This window comes from Hyposmocoma kahamanoa, unplaced genomic scaffold (genome assembly GCF_003589595.1).
Source record: "Hyposmocoma kahamanoa isolate Upper Pololo Valley unplaced genomic scaffold, ASM358959v1 180, whole genome shotgun sequence".
NCBI lineage: Eukaryota > Metazoa > Arthropoda > Insecta > Lepidoptera > Cosmopterigidae > Hyposmocoma > Hyposmocoma kahamanoa.
In genome coordinates, this window is record NW_020653711.1 from 488,445 (window position 1) to 508,579 (window position 20,135).

The 20,135-nt window shown below is 34.4% G+C and overlaps 2 protein-coding genes across 2 annotated transcripts in view; both read right to left on the reverse strand.

Moving 5' to 3' along the window:
• LOC113225958 (glucose dehydrogenase [FAD, quinone]) overlaps positions 1–5,317 on the reverse strand; it is a 30,126-nt gene extending 24,809 nt beyond the window's left edge. Inside the window, exon 1 of the mRNA XM_026458444.1 lies at positions 5,132–5,317. The gene's annotated coding sequence lies outside the window, so the exon portion shown is untranslated. The remainder of the gene's footprint in view (positions 1–5,131) is intronic.
• A 12,172-nt stretch (positions 5,318–17,489) lies between these two features.
• On the reverse strand, positions 17,490–19,630 carry LOC113225898 (glucose dehydrogenase [FAD, quinone]-like). The gene is made up of 3 exons (XM_026458365.1): positions 19,462–19,630; positions 19,111–19,247; positions 17,490–18,998 (listed from the first exon to the last, which is right to left on the reverse strand). The coding sequence occupies exons 1-3, from the start codon at positions 19,628–19,630 to the stop codon at positions 17,490–17,492; spliced, it is 1,815 nt and encodes a 604-aa protein (XP_026314150.1).
• Between the last annotated feature and the right edge of the window lie 505 nt (positions 19,631–20,135).

Sequence of the window (20,135 nt, forward strand, 5' to 3'; positions counted from 1 at the left end):
TAGGGTTAGTGTTGTCTGGATTGGGTTAAGTAGGGAGTGTTTTGTACTAATCGTACTTTTGTATATAATTTTATTATTTTATTGTTACAAAACTATTGGGGTTATTCTATTATTATTACGTGTATAGATATATATATATATATCCTGCATATATAAGTGACATTATTCTTATTATTTTAATCACTGAAAACTTCTCGATTTAGTTTAGAATTCTGTTAATTGAATTTAGAACAATTGACGGCAAAATTTAAAGTCGACAGACGTTTGTTTACATAAATATTAAAATGTTTCATGTAAAATTTGCTTTCACTAAAACAAATTCTCTTGTAATAATAGTATTGAGATTTATAAAGCTTTTCTAATAAGAGAGTCACCACACTCGTCGCGGAATTAACTTGAGCTGGTCAGAAAATCATTACATTTATGCAATAAGAGCGAAAAACTGTCTTTTTCACTCTTATTACACGGACAAAACAGTTATTTTGTTATGCACGACTGCAAAGTAGTAGTTTGACGTGAGTGCTTGTATTGAAACTTGAGCAAGCGTATACGTCTAAAATTGATGATTGAGGTTCAAAAGTAGAATCCTGAGTATAGCGAGGGTAGACATAAGACGCAAAACTACTTTGCTGCCGAGCGAAACACAAAACTTTTCACCTCACAAAACGAAGAAAATGGTAGATGAAAGAAAAACAATTGAACTATAACAAATCAAGTTTAATAGACAAAATCAGTTATTTTTGTCAATATAATGTAAACAATAATAAGAACGAAAAATATACCAACGGATTTATATTACATAAATAACGTACAACAAATCGCGTAGTTGAACGTGTCATATTTTATTCGTCGAAAGAAAAAGTTAGGTGCACCACAATCCATCGTCAAGTCCGAATTTCAAAAACCTTTTCCGCGCAGATTTCTAATGAGAAAGAAAGCCTTTCCGAGCTAGTGAGGTGAAAAAGCTTTTTCTGTCCAGTCTAATGCGATTCCTTGTCAAGTCTAGTGACTCATTTACTCGTAGCGGAGAAACCTTTGTACCCTTCTGTCGTTATCGTCGTCACGGTATCGTGAACTCTAGAATTCGGAGCAACAACAAGTCGAGCATGCAACCCGTAATCTTGCTATTATTTCTGCAAACATGATATAAGTACTAACACGGCGGGACAGTCGCCTACATTATTATTATGTATACTCGTAAAAATTACAATCAATTAACCAAATTCATTTATGTTTTTCCGCTACACAGATTATAAAGGCGTCAGAAGAACCTATTTTGAACCACTATGATTCGCCTTGCGGTATACATAAGTTTAATGAATATAATCTTTAGGCGAACATTCGTGAAAAAATGTGTACAGTTATACTTATGCGCTCCAATTCGTAACAAAAACCAAAAAATTAAATTCTATAACAATAATAAATTTAAGATGTCTGTTGTAAAAAAAAATAAAAAACACAATGTCAGTTTTATAAAAAATCTCCAATATTATAAAATGTCATATAATTCAGGTAATAAAAAAAATATTTTTTAATAATTTAGTTATTGCAATTCCTAATTTCACCCGGAACTTTGTTGTAGATTTAAGAAGTCATTAAAACTACTCTTTAGAAAAAGCAATTTTTCACTATGTTAGTTTGAAGGTAATCAGAACTGATGGAAATAAATTTATGTGACGATTTGCGAAAAATGGAATTTAGAAAATTCGATATGTTTTTCCATGATAGAGTTTTTTAAGCCGCATATAGTCCGCATGCATATATTTAGAGCTTTGATATGCGCTTAATATACAGTGTATTTCTCCAGAAAATTCCATACCCATGGTTATTTGCCACATAACAATGATAGAAGGTCACACAGCATTTCAGTTTTCTATTTAGTCTTACCTTACCTACCTTTTATTTCTTTTTATGATATTTTACCCGGTAATCATTTAACGACATGGAGTAATGGCCTCGGCATGGCAACAGACGATGGTTCGAGTCCAGTCAGATTAAAGGAATTTTTCTGACTAGTGAAGTATTTAAAAAACAATATGATTACTTATATGGCAGTAAAACATCATGATATTCAATAAACACATTGCAATGGGAGCATGTACTGTTTGTACAAAATATCTTACGATTTCAACGGATATTTTTTATCTATGAAAATTAAATTTTCTTTTCACTTTGTGTATACATATCATTGCTGGTGACTCTACAGCTCTGGAATTGCCGATAAGACTGATTGAGGAAATATTGCCTTGACGATCAAAAGATAAAAAAATACTGGAGTTATAATCTACGAGAGCGAATGCGCTCTGAAGATTTGCGCTCGCTTTCATGCATACCAACGTATACTTTGCCGGGACACAACAACGTATATGGAACGCGCAGGTCGGACTACATGCTACCAGAAATTCTGAACGATCTACCAGGCACAGTGCTAAGTAACATTGAGTAATGTCAAGAAACGCAAAGCTGTTTTAAAGAGACACTATCATGGTAAGTAGTATAATATCTATAATACTTATGTAAATGTAGACATATACTTTAGAATTAATTAATATTATAGTGGATTAAGTTAATTCAAGTGTTGAGCTTGTTAGCTCATCTCTAGGTGCTTAAACCGAGATCGTTGTTGCAATTCGAATAATATGACTTTTCATAATTACGACCTTTAAGCCTTTTTTGTCAGCGTTCAATACGTAAAATTTCAAAATCAAGCCTCTAATGACTGCTGTCATTCAATTTAATTTAATGACATAAAAATTGAATAACCTGACATTACAATAGTTGCATGTATTATTAGTAGCATCTTCACGTGTTTAGTAAAGTTCAAACTTAACAAGTCAAATTTAAACCACATCCTATTATGCGACTGAGCTGAAATTTTGTTCACTCGTGTGAAATCTATAACGTCATCTTAGAGTAAATACCTCGTATGTGATTTCTATGTAATAACAATAACGTTTTTAGTTAGCATTTTAGTTAAATTATATCGTATTGTTTCAGATAGTATAATATTTGTAGCAGTAGAGCTCCTTGTGAAAGAGTTCGTCCGGGGTAATATTGCCTACTTCTGCCGCTAAGCAGTAATGTTAGCATTACTGTGTTGCGGTTTTGAAGGGTAATGATGCCGGTGAAATTACAGGCACATGGGACTTGTCAACTTATGTCTCAGGGCGATGGGCGCAGTGGCATTGCCCCACAGATCTTTGCGATTTAAAACTCGTTAGTGGCACTGCAACAATTATGGACTGGCGTGTAGCTTACCATCAGACGCATTACTTGTTCGTCCCGTCACTTGATATTATAAAAATAAAAAAGTTATTTAATAATGTACTCAAGCAAGAGGTTTAAGTATATGTTTTGTTGCAATATAAATCAGTAATCCAAACTAGGCCACGACAAAAAACTTGAATAATTTATTGACTACTTAGGGTTTCGCGATTAAAAATGACTGCTACTCAGCCGTGGCTTTAGGACCTATAAAGAGTACGAAACGTTGGTTGTTTTAAAAACTAAATACGCAATTTAGATTCGAAAAGAATGTTTCACTTTTAATTGAATTTTTAATTTTATTGGATATATTTTACGAAATGAATTGCATCCTATTTTGTCGTACTTTTTTTAAATTTATTCTATGAAACGATAAGCAAATTTTTAAAAAACGACTCTTCTTTATCGCTGGGTAAGAACATCAATTTTACGTATTGAACGCTGACAAAAAAAGACTTAAAGGTCGTAATTATGAAAAGTCATATTATTCGAATTGCAATGACGATCTCGGAATATTGCCACTGCACTGCTCAAAATTGTCTAGATATCAATGACATATAAGAATTGTTATCAACTGTTATCAAATACATTTTTTTTTTATAATATCAAGTGACAGGACGAACAAGTCGTTCGCCTGATGGTAAGCTACACGTTTGTCCATAACAGAGCAGTGACATTCAGAGCTTTAAATCGCAAAGATCTGACGGGCACTGCCACTGCGCCCGTCACCCAGAGACTTAGGTTGACAAGTCTCATGTGCCTATAATTTCACCATGTATATCTTGGTGATAAGCAACCAGGGCATTGACCAATGATAACGCCCTATAAGCAGGGGCCTGTTGTGAAGCATTACATCGCGCAACGCCAATCGCAAATACAGGTTGCTGTTGAAGGCGCAAGTATTTGTCGGGCATATACAACGTGTAACGCGCTAACTCTTCCGGATTGTCAATTTCATCACAATTGATGACATTAAAGAGTCGAGGTAACAGCGCCACCTTTCGTCTCAACTCTAAGGTATCTAAACGAACGAACGGGACACTAGTAAAGGTAGTACCCGTAAAGCTTTTTACAAAAATGGCGAGCAATTTTCATTGGATTCTTTCAATCGTAAGGCAATTTTTTTTCGTGACGATCCCAAATTATGGACGACTTACACTCGAGCTGGCTATGTACGTATGCATAGGATAGTGCTATTACAAACTGTATGTCTGTAAATTGAGAAGATTCTGTAATAAATTCTATGTTAAAATTTGTAATTTGTTTTATTTTTTTTAGTTGTGCATTAAAGTGTTCATATACATTTAAAAACATTGTGGCCCTAACTAAAGTAATCTTATGACTAATTACACAGAGGTTTTAGAAAACATCTTTCTGCTGATTTGGGTATTTTTGGAGATTGACCGCTGTTCTCGATATGTGGGTAATTTTTAGGTTAGTTTTCTCCACCTGAATTCGGTGGCAATTTTTATTATTTGAATATTCTAGAATATATAGATGTTATATAAATATAAATGATAAAAATTACCACCCAAATTAGGTAGAGAAAATTAACCTGAAAATTACCCATGTACGATTATGTAAATAATACCGCTGTCATATATCGTCGGCAAAATTTGAAACCAGCGTAACTCCGTTTTTCGACGGAATCCCTTTTTTACTCTTCAAGCGCATATCGGGCAATTAAAGCTTGCAATATAATTTGTAGACCCTTTTTTAGTTATAAAGTAAAGGTATAATCATAAATTGTCAATTATTTGTAGTAAATCTGTTTTTTGTGTCTATTCAATAGTACCCATCATTGGCGGTTACGAGGTTTACGAATTTAACCAACGATAAGTTATTGGTGCACAACTACTGTACTTACAGAAAAATAAAATAACTTCCTTCCAAATTCCTCCATTCAATCACCAACAATTGTATTATGGTATCCTTTTCCATATAAAAATTAAACAAACAGTTCATAACACGACTTTGTTACTATTACGCACTGGCAAAAGCTGTAGGATGCAATGCGCGCACACATAAGACTGAGCCAGAAGTCGACAGTTCCATGCGCAGGGGGTGATTGCAACACTAGTGAAGGGTCAATGTTAATGTGCGCTTGTTTGACACACGGACAATAGAGTTTTTGGTCGATAAGTAACTTTTTTCGTAATACAAAATTTGACAAAACAATTTATAGGATTTTAAAGATGTGACAAAATCGTTTTAAAGGTGCTTTATAGCACGCAACTGCTTTTGTAAACTGTTGAATTTTAAATTTAGCTTTTGAATTTTTCTCTCACGTTTGTTATTCTTGGGAAATACATATGTATTGTATATGGACGTCGTCGTGTGAAATTTACTTAAATACTTTTTACGAACCTACGCCCAGTCGTGGCGTATACTAACAGTTGATTGAGTAAAATTTAGTTTGGTGACTCCCTCCAAGTAAAATTTTTCCCGTACTAATACGGTTCATTTTGCTTTGATGGAGCGACAGGGACACTGGCTTTATTTCAGAATTTATTTTTTTACAAACTAAATTAAAGCTATTTGAAAAATCTATATCGTACACTATGTTCTATTTCTGCCAGTTGATATAAAAAAAACCATTGACATATGTAAAATACCTATTGCATACAGCGATTTCCTTGTACAGTTTTGAAGTAAGTTTGTGTTTTTTTTCTATCATGAAAACTTTTAGGAATCGTGTTTCACTCCGTATAAAATAATTAGGATATATCCTCAATTTTACTATATATTATTTCCAAAGCGATTGATTCATCATTTTCACTGTTATGCGGAATCAACCAGAGCTATTTGAGGTTGTATAGATTCTTAAGGCACTTCCATTGTCAACAGACGTTACTAATTTCTTTATCGTAATTTCTTCCGTGTTTACGATAGAGAAATTGGTAACATCTCTGTTGGGAGAGCGATAGACCGCGTTAGGCGAAAATGTCGCTGGCTCAAATCCAGCTGCATCAAAGGAAGTTTTCTTTGACTTTGTTCGATCTTTGTATTAATTATAACAATAAGCTAGTAGAGTACTAAAAGAAAAACTCGTATTAGTACGAGTTATTCTGAGTAAATCTAGAGCTCCGTTACAAATCTATATCAATTATAGGAATCCAAGGCTTAGTTCGGAAAGCGCCGGCGCACGGGAAGTAATTATTGACGTACAGGTATTAGTTGTAATATGGTTGTAATCGTGTATGAAAGAAGTAATTTATTTTAATTACTTCAGACTCTAGATAAATTTTGAGGACTTCAGTGGTCGTAGGAGGAGATAACGGGTTCTGTTTTCAGTATGACCAATTTGGGAAGTACTTTTCTAAAAAGTGAATTTTTCTGCCACACATTGTACAGGTCCCTAGTTTGAGATTAGATAGCTGGTGTGGTTGTTTAGCACATTATTATTATTTAGAATTTAACATGTAGTTACTATGAAGCCGTAGTAATCTAATTCTTTGACCTACCGCCTCCCAAGCAGAGGTCATGGGTTCGAAATCGGGCTTGCACCCTTGGGTTTCTCAGAATTTAGGTGCGAAATTTAATATGAAATTTACCATGAGCCCTTCAAAACCTGCACGTGGAAGAAGGTTCACAAACCTCTGAAAACGTGTGAAGTCCCTAACCCGCATTGGTCCAGCGTGGCGGACTATGGTCTAAACACCCGCCTGAGAGGAGACTCGTGTCCAGTATTATAGTGTTGAGTTACTCATACACGAGGCAACTCGGTTGTACCACTCGCTTGGTTAGTTTGTCACAATTAATGCAACAATCTATACTGCAAGGTAGTATGATCATACGATTTTACATCATTTGATCATACTACCACAGTACTAAATAAAATTAGCATTTATTTATATTATATTATAACACTTAAGTTATCCAATTGATTGATACCATCACGTTATGAAAATGAACGTTAAGTCATTGTCGTAGGTGCAAACATTCTTACCACTACCTCACCTCATTTGAAGTAAGACTTTGTACCGCCTCATTTTTTCAAATGAGGTACTTTCCTCAAACTCATTTTAATTTCATGTCCTACCCAACACTACAGCATTAGGGCTTTATGAATAAGTAGATGACATCAAGTAGTTGTTATTGAATACTATCGTACCGTATCGTGAATAATATCGCAAATTTTATCATAGGACCTTTTTATACTTACAGTAATTATTTCCAAGCGTTGAATTTTCTGTTGTGAATTAACAATGATTTTCTTACCTAATATGTAATATAAATATGTTTCGTTTTTATGATACCAAGTGACCGGACGAACAAGTTGTGCGCGTGGTGGTAAGCGACACGCCTGTCCATAACAGTTGCAATGCCATTCAAAGCTTTAAATCACAAATATCTGAAGAGCACTGCCACTGCGCCTGTCACTGAAACATATGTTGACAAGTCTCATGTTCCTGTAATTCCACCAACACGGGAAGAACAAGGGTGTTCTTCAAAACTGGAACACAAAATATGCTCACATTTGTGCTTACCAGCAGATATAGATAATGTGGCAGTACTTTCCTGGACGAACTCTGCTACGAGAATGTCGTCGTTTAGAAAGTGATAAATGAAGATTAATTCTGGTTAAAACGGAAAAATATAATAAAACATATGTTACAAAGGTCGACTGTAATTTGCACTTGCCCCAGTCGCTGTAGTGAATGCATCTGCAAGGCGAATGACAATCTCTGAATATGACTAAATTAGTTTCCAAGTATATTAAAATTCTGTCAACCGGTTTCCCTTTTGAGACTTAAGGAACCGGTAAAACAACTTCCTTTCATTTCTCATTTCCATCTCGCGTGATGGTTACTACCAAGGGTAATCATTACGATGTTGTATAAAATAGTAGGTGCTACTTCTGTTCCCAATAACTTTAAAAGTGTATAATACTAAAAATATTAATACTACCTATATTTCGTAGGAAAATAGTTACTCTTAAATCCAATATGCTTTTATCACAATTACCTTGCTTCCAGGGCTTTTTATTATTATTATGGATTACGGTACCAACTACATATAACAATGATGCAGCACATATTTTTAAAACCCGGTATGGGTAAAAATGGTTAAAAACCCATTTTAACAATTTTTACCCATAATCATTAAATTAAGGATGCACGTCACGATTCGGTTTATATGAAAATCGATTGTAGTTTATACGATTTAACTATTTTTTGTATCGATTTATTTCGATACGGTTTTCAAACGAATCGATTCAATAGAAAGGCAAATCGTATCGTCTAGACCAGAAAGCAATAAACTTTTGTAATATCATTCAATTTGAATGGCTGGTAAATTACAGGGCACATGAGGTTTGTGAACTTATGTCTAAAGGTGAGAGGCGCAATGGCAGTGCTCCTCAGATCTTTGCGATTTAAAGCTCTTAGTGGCACTGCAATTACTGGCGTGTCACTTAATACCAATCGCACATCACCTGGTACCATAAAAAAAATGATATTCTACAAACACAAGAAATAAAATACAACACAAACAACGCCTTCATTTGGAATTTTACAGTAGAACGAGGTTTTTATTAGCACTTACATTATTTAATAAATAACCGGACGTTGGAAAATATATTCATTTATAGACAATTTAAAATAATTTGTTAGTTAAGTTACTCAATGCTATTACAGTGGTCATGATTTTTTATTTGCCAATATAAAATTAAATTAAAAAACTAATGTATGTTACCTATATTTTTGATTTCCAATTTGTTTGATTATTTTCTAATAGTTATTGAAATATTTGATAAATATACATAATTTCACTTCCTTTCCGTTCCTAATATAAATTCAGCCACTCTCTCCTGAAAAGTTGTCATTTTGCAGATTTGATGTTATTACATAATAGGTGAGATTTTAAACAAACACGATTGACAACAGATTGTAAACACAGGGGTGTTTACCGATCAACCGTTTTTTTATTAAGTTTTTCATTTTTTGTTTTTTGTGTCATGTCTAAATAAATTATATACGTAAAATATATAGGTATGTATTTGCCACCTGTACTCTAGGTTACACAAACATTACACGTATTATATTTATTTTATACTGTTTTATACAGTATAAAACCATGCAAGTACCATACCATGCAAGAACCATAAAAGTTTCGCTTATGATATTTTTTTCTGTTTTAAGTGTAGCACCAACCTTTTGTTTTTTTTTTTCTGTTTGGACTAATGGTTGACTGGCAGAGAATGCCTTATGGCATTGAGGCCGCCATTTGTACATTAATGTCTTGTGCAAAAAGATTAAATAAAAAAAATACATGCTCATATTACATACCAAGCCAAGCGCAGATTACAGAACTATACTCTTAGCTGCGCCCTTACAGGGCACATGTAGTGTAATTTTATTGCATGTTCGCTAATAAATAAATACTGAAAAAAACTACATACCACTCATACATACATATCACACATAAATCTTTAAGATTAATTTAAGTACTTAAATATGTTTACTTGTACAGTTGAGCTAATTGCGACAGTAAAAACAGTTTTATTATTCGAGGCCGAGAGTCTGGCGAGACTCGTAACTCAGGTTTTTCAGTCCTACCACGGGCGCCAGTCATTCCCTTTAGTAGTCGCTATCCCAAAATCGTAATAATGTCACATAAATTTAATTAGCTCTTAAGTTGCTTTTGTGAGTGAAAATAAATAAGTATTATTATTAATTTCGCCTGGAACAAGTTGATACTTAAGTTAATATTTTTGTTAGAGTTGATACTATAAGTTAAGGCCGAGATTCTTAAACCACTTGCTACATAAATAATCTAGAATTTGTCCTATACCGAACATGCGAAATAAATCCATGTATTTTTTTCCGCTTGTAACGTATGCGTTTCATAATGGTAAAGATCTCCAGGCCAACGGTCATACCAGGTGTAAGACGAGTTGCGAAAGCGCATGTACCCACGATGACTTCACCTCCTAAGAGTTTAAATTCATAACAGCTTACGCATGATCTTGCATATATTTATCTCCATTATTAAAATCTCGAATATTTGAATATGTATATAATATTGACGGCTTTTGTTAAACAGGCGTTTGTTAGTGGCACGTTGCCTGTGAAGATTTTTTTGCCATTACAAAAATTATTATGTGGCGTAATTTGATGGCCATTAATTTGATATTTGGGGGTCATCATTTTGTGAAATTCATGAATGTAATGCTTAATTTGTAATTACGCAGACCCACTTTCATTGTGGTACCGACCCTGCCAATTGATGCTGTACGTATGTGACTGACGAGAGTATAAATATGTTGTAAATATATTTAATAGCAGCAGAGCTTCTTGTGAAAGAGTTCGTCTAGGAAAGTTCTGCCATTTTACCTATTTCTGCCGCCAAGCAGTAATGTAAGCATTTCGGTTTTGAAGGGTCTGACTGGACTTTTCAAGTTATGTCTCAGGGTAACGGGCGCAGTGGCAGTGCCTCTCAGATCTTTGCATGGCACTGCAACTGTCATGGACAGGCGTGTCTATTACCACCAGGCGCACGACTTGTTCGTCCCGTCACTTAGTGCCACAGATAAATATGCACATAAAGAAAATTCTAGACTAATTCCTGCTGATGTAGAGACTTAAAATTAGGATTATAGGATATTAGCCTCTTTTCACATGTCTTTTTTTGTTTGTTAATAATATTTAGCAATTAATACAATAGTTATTTTAAATTTAGCAAGAGTTAATCAAATGGTAAATAGTTATATGTTTGATTTCCTACAAACATGCATGGACATGGCGGTAAAAGTGGGTTTCGACCTTTATGCATAGGAAAAGAAATAAAAATTCAATGAAACTGAAACACGTTTTACTGGGCAAAGGTCTTCTAGGCCAGCGATTTCAATCTAAAAATAGCTTTCGTGTGAACTCGTGTAGATATACGTAATTATATGTTTCACGATTTAAATTAAATTTATGTAGTATTTTATTTCCATGACTTCGAACTGCGAACTGGTGGTTCTCACTGTACTTGATGAGGAGGCCTCGAGGTCGCTTCCTAGGAAGACATAATTGAGAAACTAATTTTTCTAATATTTTTTCTGATATTCGTAGTATTCCCTAGTGTGAGTGGTAATGGGTGTCATTGTCTGGCACTTTTTAATGAATATGGTATTATAATCAGTTTAAATGATCTAAGGTAATATCACTCTTGATTCCAAAAAGCTAAAACTTTAAGGATTGTTGTTAATTAATCAGTAATATATAGAATCTATCGAGAGTATGAAATACGTCACGAATTACTTAACGACCGTCTTATGAAAATAGAAAGGAAACATGCGCATGATCACGTAGGACAATTTCATAGCTGAGATCAGATTATCAGTATTTTCTGTGATGAAAAATCCCAAGCAGACATATACTACAGTCATACTTATTAATATGTTTGATTTCATTTTATAATTTTCTTTGAAGTAATTAATTTAATTTCGTTAGAAATATTTTGTAAAACGTATGTTAAATTAAAAATTAAATATTTAAATTACGAACTTTTGTGACTATGTATATGTAGTTGGAAATATGGACAGGACGACCAAGTCGTGCGCCTGGTGGTAAGCGTCACGCCTGTCCATGACAGTTGCAGTGCCGCTCAAAGGGCACTGCCGTAGCGCCCGTCACCCTTACACATAAGTTAAAAAGTCTCAAGTGCCTGTAATTACACCAGCACCCTTACCCTTCAAATCTGGAACACAGTAATGCTCGCATAACTGCTTGGCGGCAGAAATAGGTGAGGTGGCAGTACTTCCAGTATTACCCTGTACGAAATCTTTTACAAGGAGCTCTACTGCTACGATTGGTTTTGCGTTAATATTAAACATAACTGGTTCATGGCTTTGCCATCTCAGCCAGTCGTGACCATGGGTCCTGTTAATAGCCCGGAACGCGATTTAGGATTTAGAAAAAATGGTTTTATTTAAAACGTGCAGCAATCGCGAAAACCTAAGAACTCGACTAGATTAGTCTGTTTGTGTTGACATAAGATGAAATAGAATGAAAGTATTGTCTATGTAGTTGTCATACTTTATGTATGACGGTTTAAAAAAGAATAGACAACTCGCGTTGAATTAAATTTAAATGTAAGTGAAGTTTCTGTGTGTACCTTACATTCAATTATTCACATATGATGAACTTCAAAAATTATGTAAGTTTTAATGTGACTCTTGGTTCAAAAAAATTACCATTATAGACTTGTTTAACTGTCCAGTGATAATATAATTAATGTATCATAGCTTATCCGCAAGTAAAAAAAAAAATCTACATACCTTTCTGTCGGAATCCTATTTGGACATTAAACAAAAAAGTATTAGATATCTTCATTTATAACTTTTCCGTTGTGTCATTCGTAATTAGCATTGAAAAGCTTCTGTTTTGTAATATGACATTATTTTCGAAGACACTGTAACTGTTCAGAAAAATGTAATACATATTGTTATGTAAGGTCTATACCTTACGTAACAATATGTATTACATTTTTCTTAAGGAATTAGAAAAGCTTATCGTTAACTTCACCAGTGAAACTAATGTCCATAAATCAGCGTTGGGCGTTAATCAATTAAATTTCAATCAGAAATTTAATCATATTAAAAATGCATTCAATTGAAATCAATTGCAATTTACTTGCAATTTATTTTAATTGCAATTGATTTCAATTAAAGTGATTTTCATTGCAATTAAATTAATTGCAATTAATTTTTTTAGTTGTTCTAAGAAACAATTGAAACTAACAATTAAAACCGAAAGTACCGAAAGTATCGGTTTGGGAGTCGGTTAGGTGGTCGGTTGGGGGGTCGGTTGGGGGTCGGTTGGAGTGTCGGTTGGGGGGGTCGGTAGGGGGGGGCGGTTGGGGGGCCGTTTGGGGGTCCGGTTGGGGTGCAGTCAGGGGTGAGTGACCCACCCCCTAACCCAACCCACCCACACACCCGCTCATCCACCTACTCACCCACCCACTCACCCCCTAACCGACCACCTAACCCACCCGCTGACACACCCCCTAATCCGATAAGAGTGGGAGATAATCGGAATGTGAAGAGAGCCTCAAAGGTCGGCCCATTGAAGATTAGTTGGTCGCAACAGGTATCGCGAGCAATGGCGTACGAGCGGACCTGCGTGAATTTTAAGTTCAAGGATGGCGATTGAAAACCAAGACCGAGGAAAGTTATGTCGTCTCGCCTCGAAGGCTTAAGTGCCATTTTCCACTAAGCAACTAGCCGCGGGCGACTGGCCGCACGCGAGTCTGTTTTATTTCCTACTGCCGGAAATGATAACGGCCGCGTCAATGGGTCTGGTATAGTGACTTATTTAAATACCTAAATAAAAGTCGCGCGTGGCCATCCGCCTGCGACTAGCCGCTTAGTGGGAAATGCGTGTAAGTGATTTATATCATGAACTTTGACCTCGATTAAGCAAAAATTTAAATTTAATTTCATGCTTAAACTTCAGTAAATTTAATTTCGTAAATACGAAACATTTGCTTAACTCGCTGATTTTGCTTAGTCGATGTCAAAGTTCGTTTTATAAATCGACACGTAAATAAGGTATAGCTAAACTACACGCACTGGCACATTTAGTGGAACACTATTATGGTCTGTAAAACAAGGCAGTCCTTTTTCAAAAGTCTAGCCAATTATTTTACTTTTTTATTTTAGATCTAATTTAAAAACACAAAAATACATTGAACAGTTGATGGTATTTTTTTTCATTAATCTGCTTTAAGTTGTTTTTAATACAGATGTATCGAGTAGTTCGGTATTGATTTTGCGTTTTTGTAAATTAATAAAAAAATTAGTTGAAGAAAAATTTTATACACTAAACTTCAATGTTATTAATATTAAAGTGTTCCAATTTTTTAATTTCCTATTGGTTGCGTGCTAACTTTAAGTTGAGATACCTATGTTAATTTAATTGTAAGTTTATGTCTAATTATTATGTATTTACATAAAAAGTTGTTGTTTTATATTCTCACTTTTTTGTTCCGCTAAATGTCGGTGTTTAGGTAGTGCCTTCGGAATGATCGCTATTCTGTTACTCAATGTTTTGAGAATTCCGTATTTCGAGGCCAACAGCGACAGTGTCATAGGTATTCTGCCTTTCCGCCGCAACTGCGCGCAGTGATGCCGTTGACACCACTTTTAGAAAAATATATTTTTTTAATGTAAAATTAATGAGCGCATGGCCATCCATTTACAGCACATGTTAAGCGACGATCTGGCCGATGATATGCGTTTGTCTAGTCAATATTCACTCTAGCCTTGCATTGCTTTTTTTACGAAATTAAAAAAAAACTTATGCCTATTTGTTTACAAAATTTACAAGAATAATTAACCTCGAATCACTCGATGTAATAGCAGGATATTATTAAAACAAATTCATGAAAAAAAATACTGTCCACTAATTTTTGTTTTTTAAATTAGACATAAAATAAAAAAGTAACAACCGACTAGACTTTTGAAAAGACACGGCATTATTTTGAGGATTTTACTAGTGTACCATTGAATGTGCCTGTGTGTGTAATTTAAGAGTCATTACGCATCATTTTTAGACGTCATTCGTCATCTAGAACCCTCCCTGTATTTGCAACTAAGTTAGACGTGCAGGAATATAAAATCGCGCAAAAACGTAAAGTTAATGATTTTTAATCGTTGCCGGACCTTACTGGCGTTACGTAATCAATTACCGGAACTTAAATATTGATAAAGGACTGACTTAAAATCGGACAAACTGGTATTTGTTTACTTCCTTTTTTTGTTTTAATAATATTACATATACATACATATGTATGTATAACGACAGTCGTCTATATAACGTCAGTTATAATAATAAAATTGAGAAGTATGTAAAAGTAAATCAAAACATCTAATCAAAATATAATATAATCAAAAACAATCAAGTGTTCAGGCTATTCGCGAAATTATTACAAACAAAATTTTACATTATTTTATTTCAAAAAGATACTTCTTAACTTTGTGAAAATGCTTTTCGAGAAGTCACCTCTTTAACTTCAATTTTAAAACTAAACTGTAAAATAACATTTATTCGATACCGTATCGTCGCTTTACTTTCCCAAAGTCGTGTCTTAAGGCACAAAGTATAAAGTATAAATTTTGAAGGCTGATTTCACATTACATTTCCTTCATATTCACACACTGACTTTTACTATTCTTAAAGTAATGCATCCAAATTAACACCCTTGATAAGAAATTTAAAATAAATATAAAGTTTTGCCACCACTGTTTATAAGATACGTGTTTGAAAAAGTAAGACATCGATATTGTGCATTGGTGCACCGATTATGTACAGACTGTTCGGACTTGGCTAATTTATGCTTAACCTTTTTAAGGTATACCCGGAATTTAATATTTCGTAGATTTCGTAGATTAGTGAAAAATTAATATTTCGGAGATCTTTGTGTTTTTTTATCAAGTGAAGTTTAGCCAATCGTGTTTCGGGTCGCATAGTTCACTACTGGTATTATTATCAATAAAAAAAAATTAAGTTGTATTAGCACTTTTCAACGTCGAAAACCAATTTTCCATGTGGCGAAATACGTTAAAATCTCTATTTTGTGTCTCACCTCACCTTATCACAAACGTAAAGGCTTAAATTGATGTGTATTGTATAATCGCGTATCTACTATGTTGACAATGTAGCAATAACGAGAAAAATAAACCTCCGTAGATTCAAAGACTTTATGGAGTAATTTTGGTATGTCATTAAGCAGTTCCGTCACCTGAGACTGACGTTGATAAATACCCGAAACCTTCTCCTTGGGGAACGCCCATTTCATGACAATTTTATGGCTTGAAAAAGTCTGCCGTGGAATGTTCAACATTTCCGTAGCACCCAATAGTGTTCTCTAGAATTATTTCGTAATTTGTGTCGTCAACACAAGCCTCCAAGGACCCTTGTCTAGTGATGTAACGCGACCGTCATCTGTTTTGGTGTGCTACGGTCCTTACTCGTACTTGTTAGTATTCATTGGACTATTCAGTGTAATGAAACTATTCATTTGTAGAGGTTTATAAATCAGAAAACGACCACTGGTAATTATTTGATTTTAAAATCGGGACTTAACGGTCCCTTCTAGACCATGGACGTTGCAACACGTCCGAAACGTCGAGGTAAATAAAAAATGTTTATACACGATTAAATCCCGATTTTAAAATCAAATACTGTGTGAAAATCGCGAAAGTCTAATCTATGACCACTGGCAAATTTGGAATTCAAGGATGGATTGGAATGAAAGAAATGATGGAATGAAGAAAGGGTGGAATGGGGTATTCGTAAAAAGCATTTTGAGAATAATCTAAATAATTCATGAATTTATAATATCAAGAGTAATAAAAAACGTCTTACCTATAAAAAGAATATGACAGAACATACATTATGATGGATAGAAAAGAAAGGTAGTAAGTCACACCGAGTACGTTTTAATCAGCAATAATAATCCTTGAAAATTAAGGTGGATAAAGAAGTTATACATTATCTATTTATTCACGTTTTAGAAGTTCATTTCATGTCACTTGCTAATTGTAATTAACCTATCAAAGGTTTATTTAGCAGTAAATCAAATATGTAAACTCAATATATATAAATTCCACTTCTATTTCATACAAAGATCAATACGAAATTAAATTATTAAACCTTCATAAAACTCCTCGCAATTGCAGATTCGATCAATTCTTAGTCCATGTGGTTTGTTAAAGTTTCTTTCACAATTTACCGGCGGTTAAGGTTTGCAATCATTGACCTTAATTTGTTTTGAAATTATGTTCATGCAAAATAAACATAAGTAATGCACAATGATGATGTACAATTTGTTACGAAGTACTTCAAGGTGAAAATCCAAAAACTTTATAATAAAGTAAAATTGGGTTTGAATGATACGCAACTATCGTGTTATCCCGGGGATAGTTGCTTGTCACAAATAATTAAACTTAAGCCGTGTTCAGTCCCGGGGTTCGATTGCAAGAATTGGTATAGGCAAAATTTCTATGACAGAATTACCATTGTCATGCTAATGCAGTTGCCACCGTTGTCAGAGCAACGCAGGTAGCCTCATAATTAACATAATGATATTACACTTAGTATGAGGCGAATTGAGCCGTATCGTATTTCACTATAACTTTGACACTTTTTTGTGTTCACTTTTTGATCGGTGTGGCAAAAATTTTTTTCCCACTAATTCACGTACTTCTCTGTGTTTGTGACAGCTAGTTTTATTCACAATTCGTCGTTAATACTGAACTCACGCTTAATGATATCAGCAGCTTTTTCAGCTATGACCAATGTTGTAGCCAATGTATTACCACCAGTTATAACAGGCATTATACTAGCATCTACTACTCTTAATTTCTCTATACCATGAACTTTTAAATTGTCATCGACTACTGATGTGACGTCATCTCTTTTGCCCATTTTTACTGTTCCTACTGGATGATATACTGTAGTGGCTACGTGTTTAAGGTAGCACACCCAATAATCTATTTCTGACAAATTTGAACATGCTTCGATTTCCAATTTAATAAGTTTCATCTCTAACATTTTAAACGTTTTCGTAATCTCCATTTTTTTAATAAGTTGAATACTTTTCATATAAACCTCTATATCTTCAGGATGTGCAAAATAATTAGTTTTAATCACAGGATCTGACTCAGGATTGTTATCTTTTAAAAGTATTTCTCCTTTTGATTTAGGATGTAAAGCACTCGGATGAATCATGAATATGTCGCTTACTTTATTGATTTCTTTAATAACCGATATAAATTCGTCTTTATAACCCATTCTTTTCATGTTTCTTTTCAACATAATTGTATCATCTTTCACATATTGCGAATGATAAAACTGGAGATCAGGATAATTATCGTTATTTGTATCGACAAATGTTAAAAAATCAAATATGCCAATGTTTGCAAACGGTCCGGTTCGTGTCAACATGTATTGTACTACAAATAAGTTTAACATATTTACAGTTAGTGTAGTGCTTAAGTTTGTCGTGAAAAACAAATGCAAAATTGAATGGTCTTGCAAGTTCTTGCCAACCGGAAGATCGACTAAACACTTTATATTTACCTTTTCTAGATGTTTTCTAGGACCAATACCTGATAACATCAAAATGTGTGGTGTCATAATAGATCCTGCCGATAATATGACTTCCTTGGCGGCTCTGATTTCCATGACAATACCGCTTTTATGTTTAACTTGCACTCCAACAGCTATTTTACTATTAGGTTCTATTAATACATTTTGTACTTTAGTATTCTTCATAACATGCAAATTCTTGAACGATTCGAGAAAATGTTTAGCAGTATTTAATCTCTTTCCACCCTTAATCAATAATTTAGCTACTTTAGTCCCTTCTAAAGCTTCATTGGTTTCTTTGTCTTTAGTAGTCAAACCTATTTCTTGCCAAGCTTTGTCAAGTACACTGTAGAAAGGATTTTGAATGGATGTGTAGTTATTCAAACCAAATTCTTTTTCAAGATTTTCAAAATAAGGCCTTAGGTCTTCATAACCCCAACCTCTGTTGCCATGTTCTTTCCATTTCTCATAATCATTTGGATGTCCTCGTACATAAATCATGGCGTTTATGGAACTCGAGCCTCCTAAACCTTTTCCTTTGCTCCAGGTGCAGGCATTGTTCTTAAATCCAAGACAGCTATTTCCGTCAGGATGAGTTTTGTAGATCCAATCTAAGTCAGAGTCTATGGCATGAAGTAATAATCCTGGAATCTGAAATGAATTATGTCATAATATTGAAAAACGTCATGAATAACAAATGCAGATAACTATTATATTAATGACTCCTATAATCATAATCTGAACTATTGAAAAATATACAAACCTCGCTGTCCAAGCCTGGATCGCCACCTGCCTCAATAAGCAGCACTGACCACGAGGATTTGAAGCTCGCTAGACGACTGGCTAGCAGAGATCCTGCTGAACCCGCTCCGACTACTATAAAATCGTATATCACAGCACCTGTAAAATGAAAAGGTTTTCATTATAAACACTTATATTTTTGGAATATATAACTATAATTAGTAGTTATGGTTTTTTTTTATCAAAAATAAATATATCTCTATGTGTATCCCTCTCTTTTTTCTTCGTAGTAAGCTTATAACTTCACAGTTAGCAACTCAAAGTATATTCAACAAAAAGTATATTCACATATAGCAACAATTTTCTCACTTGCCTGTACTTCCAACAATGTGATCAGCACGGTCTGTCGGCCAACGATAATCGTCCAAAATAGAGCAATGAGCAGCAACTACTGCAGCAATAGCTCCCGCAAATAAGCTACCAGATGCACCACCAAATGCCGATGGACACGTGCTAGTAATATTTGCTTGAAAGGCTTCCATATCTTGTTATCTAGGCCCTGATTAGGTAACAGTATTGACAACTCTAAAGTTCTATACGTCACGATTTTGCTTAGAATTTTTTGAAATTGATTATTTGTATGCCCTTGGTATAAATCTTCGAATGAAGTCAATAACGATGTTTTGCTAATTTATCAATAGATAAATTTCTAATAAGAAACGTGTTAATTTTAACTTTAAAGATATTTAGGTAAAGCGCACTCCATGCAACTGGTGGGGCGTAGTGTATAAACCATCTGAACGCAATAATTTAATTTATTAATAACTTTTAGGATATCACCATAGTGATGGCATGGTACTAGAAGAATAATAATAACTGCCTCCGTGGCCGAACGGTTACCATACCGGACTGCAGAAGACCCAGGTTCGATTCCCAGGCCGGGAGAAATATTTGTATGGCCTACATTTATTTCTCTCGTGACTTTGGGTGTAATTTGTGGTTGTCTATGTGTGTGTCCGTGGCACCCGCGACACACGGATTCCCCAG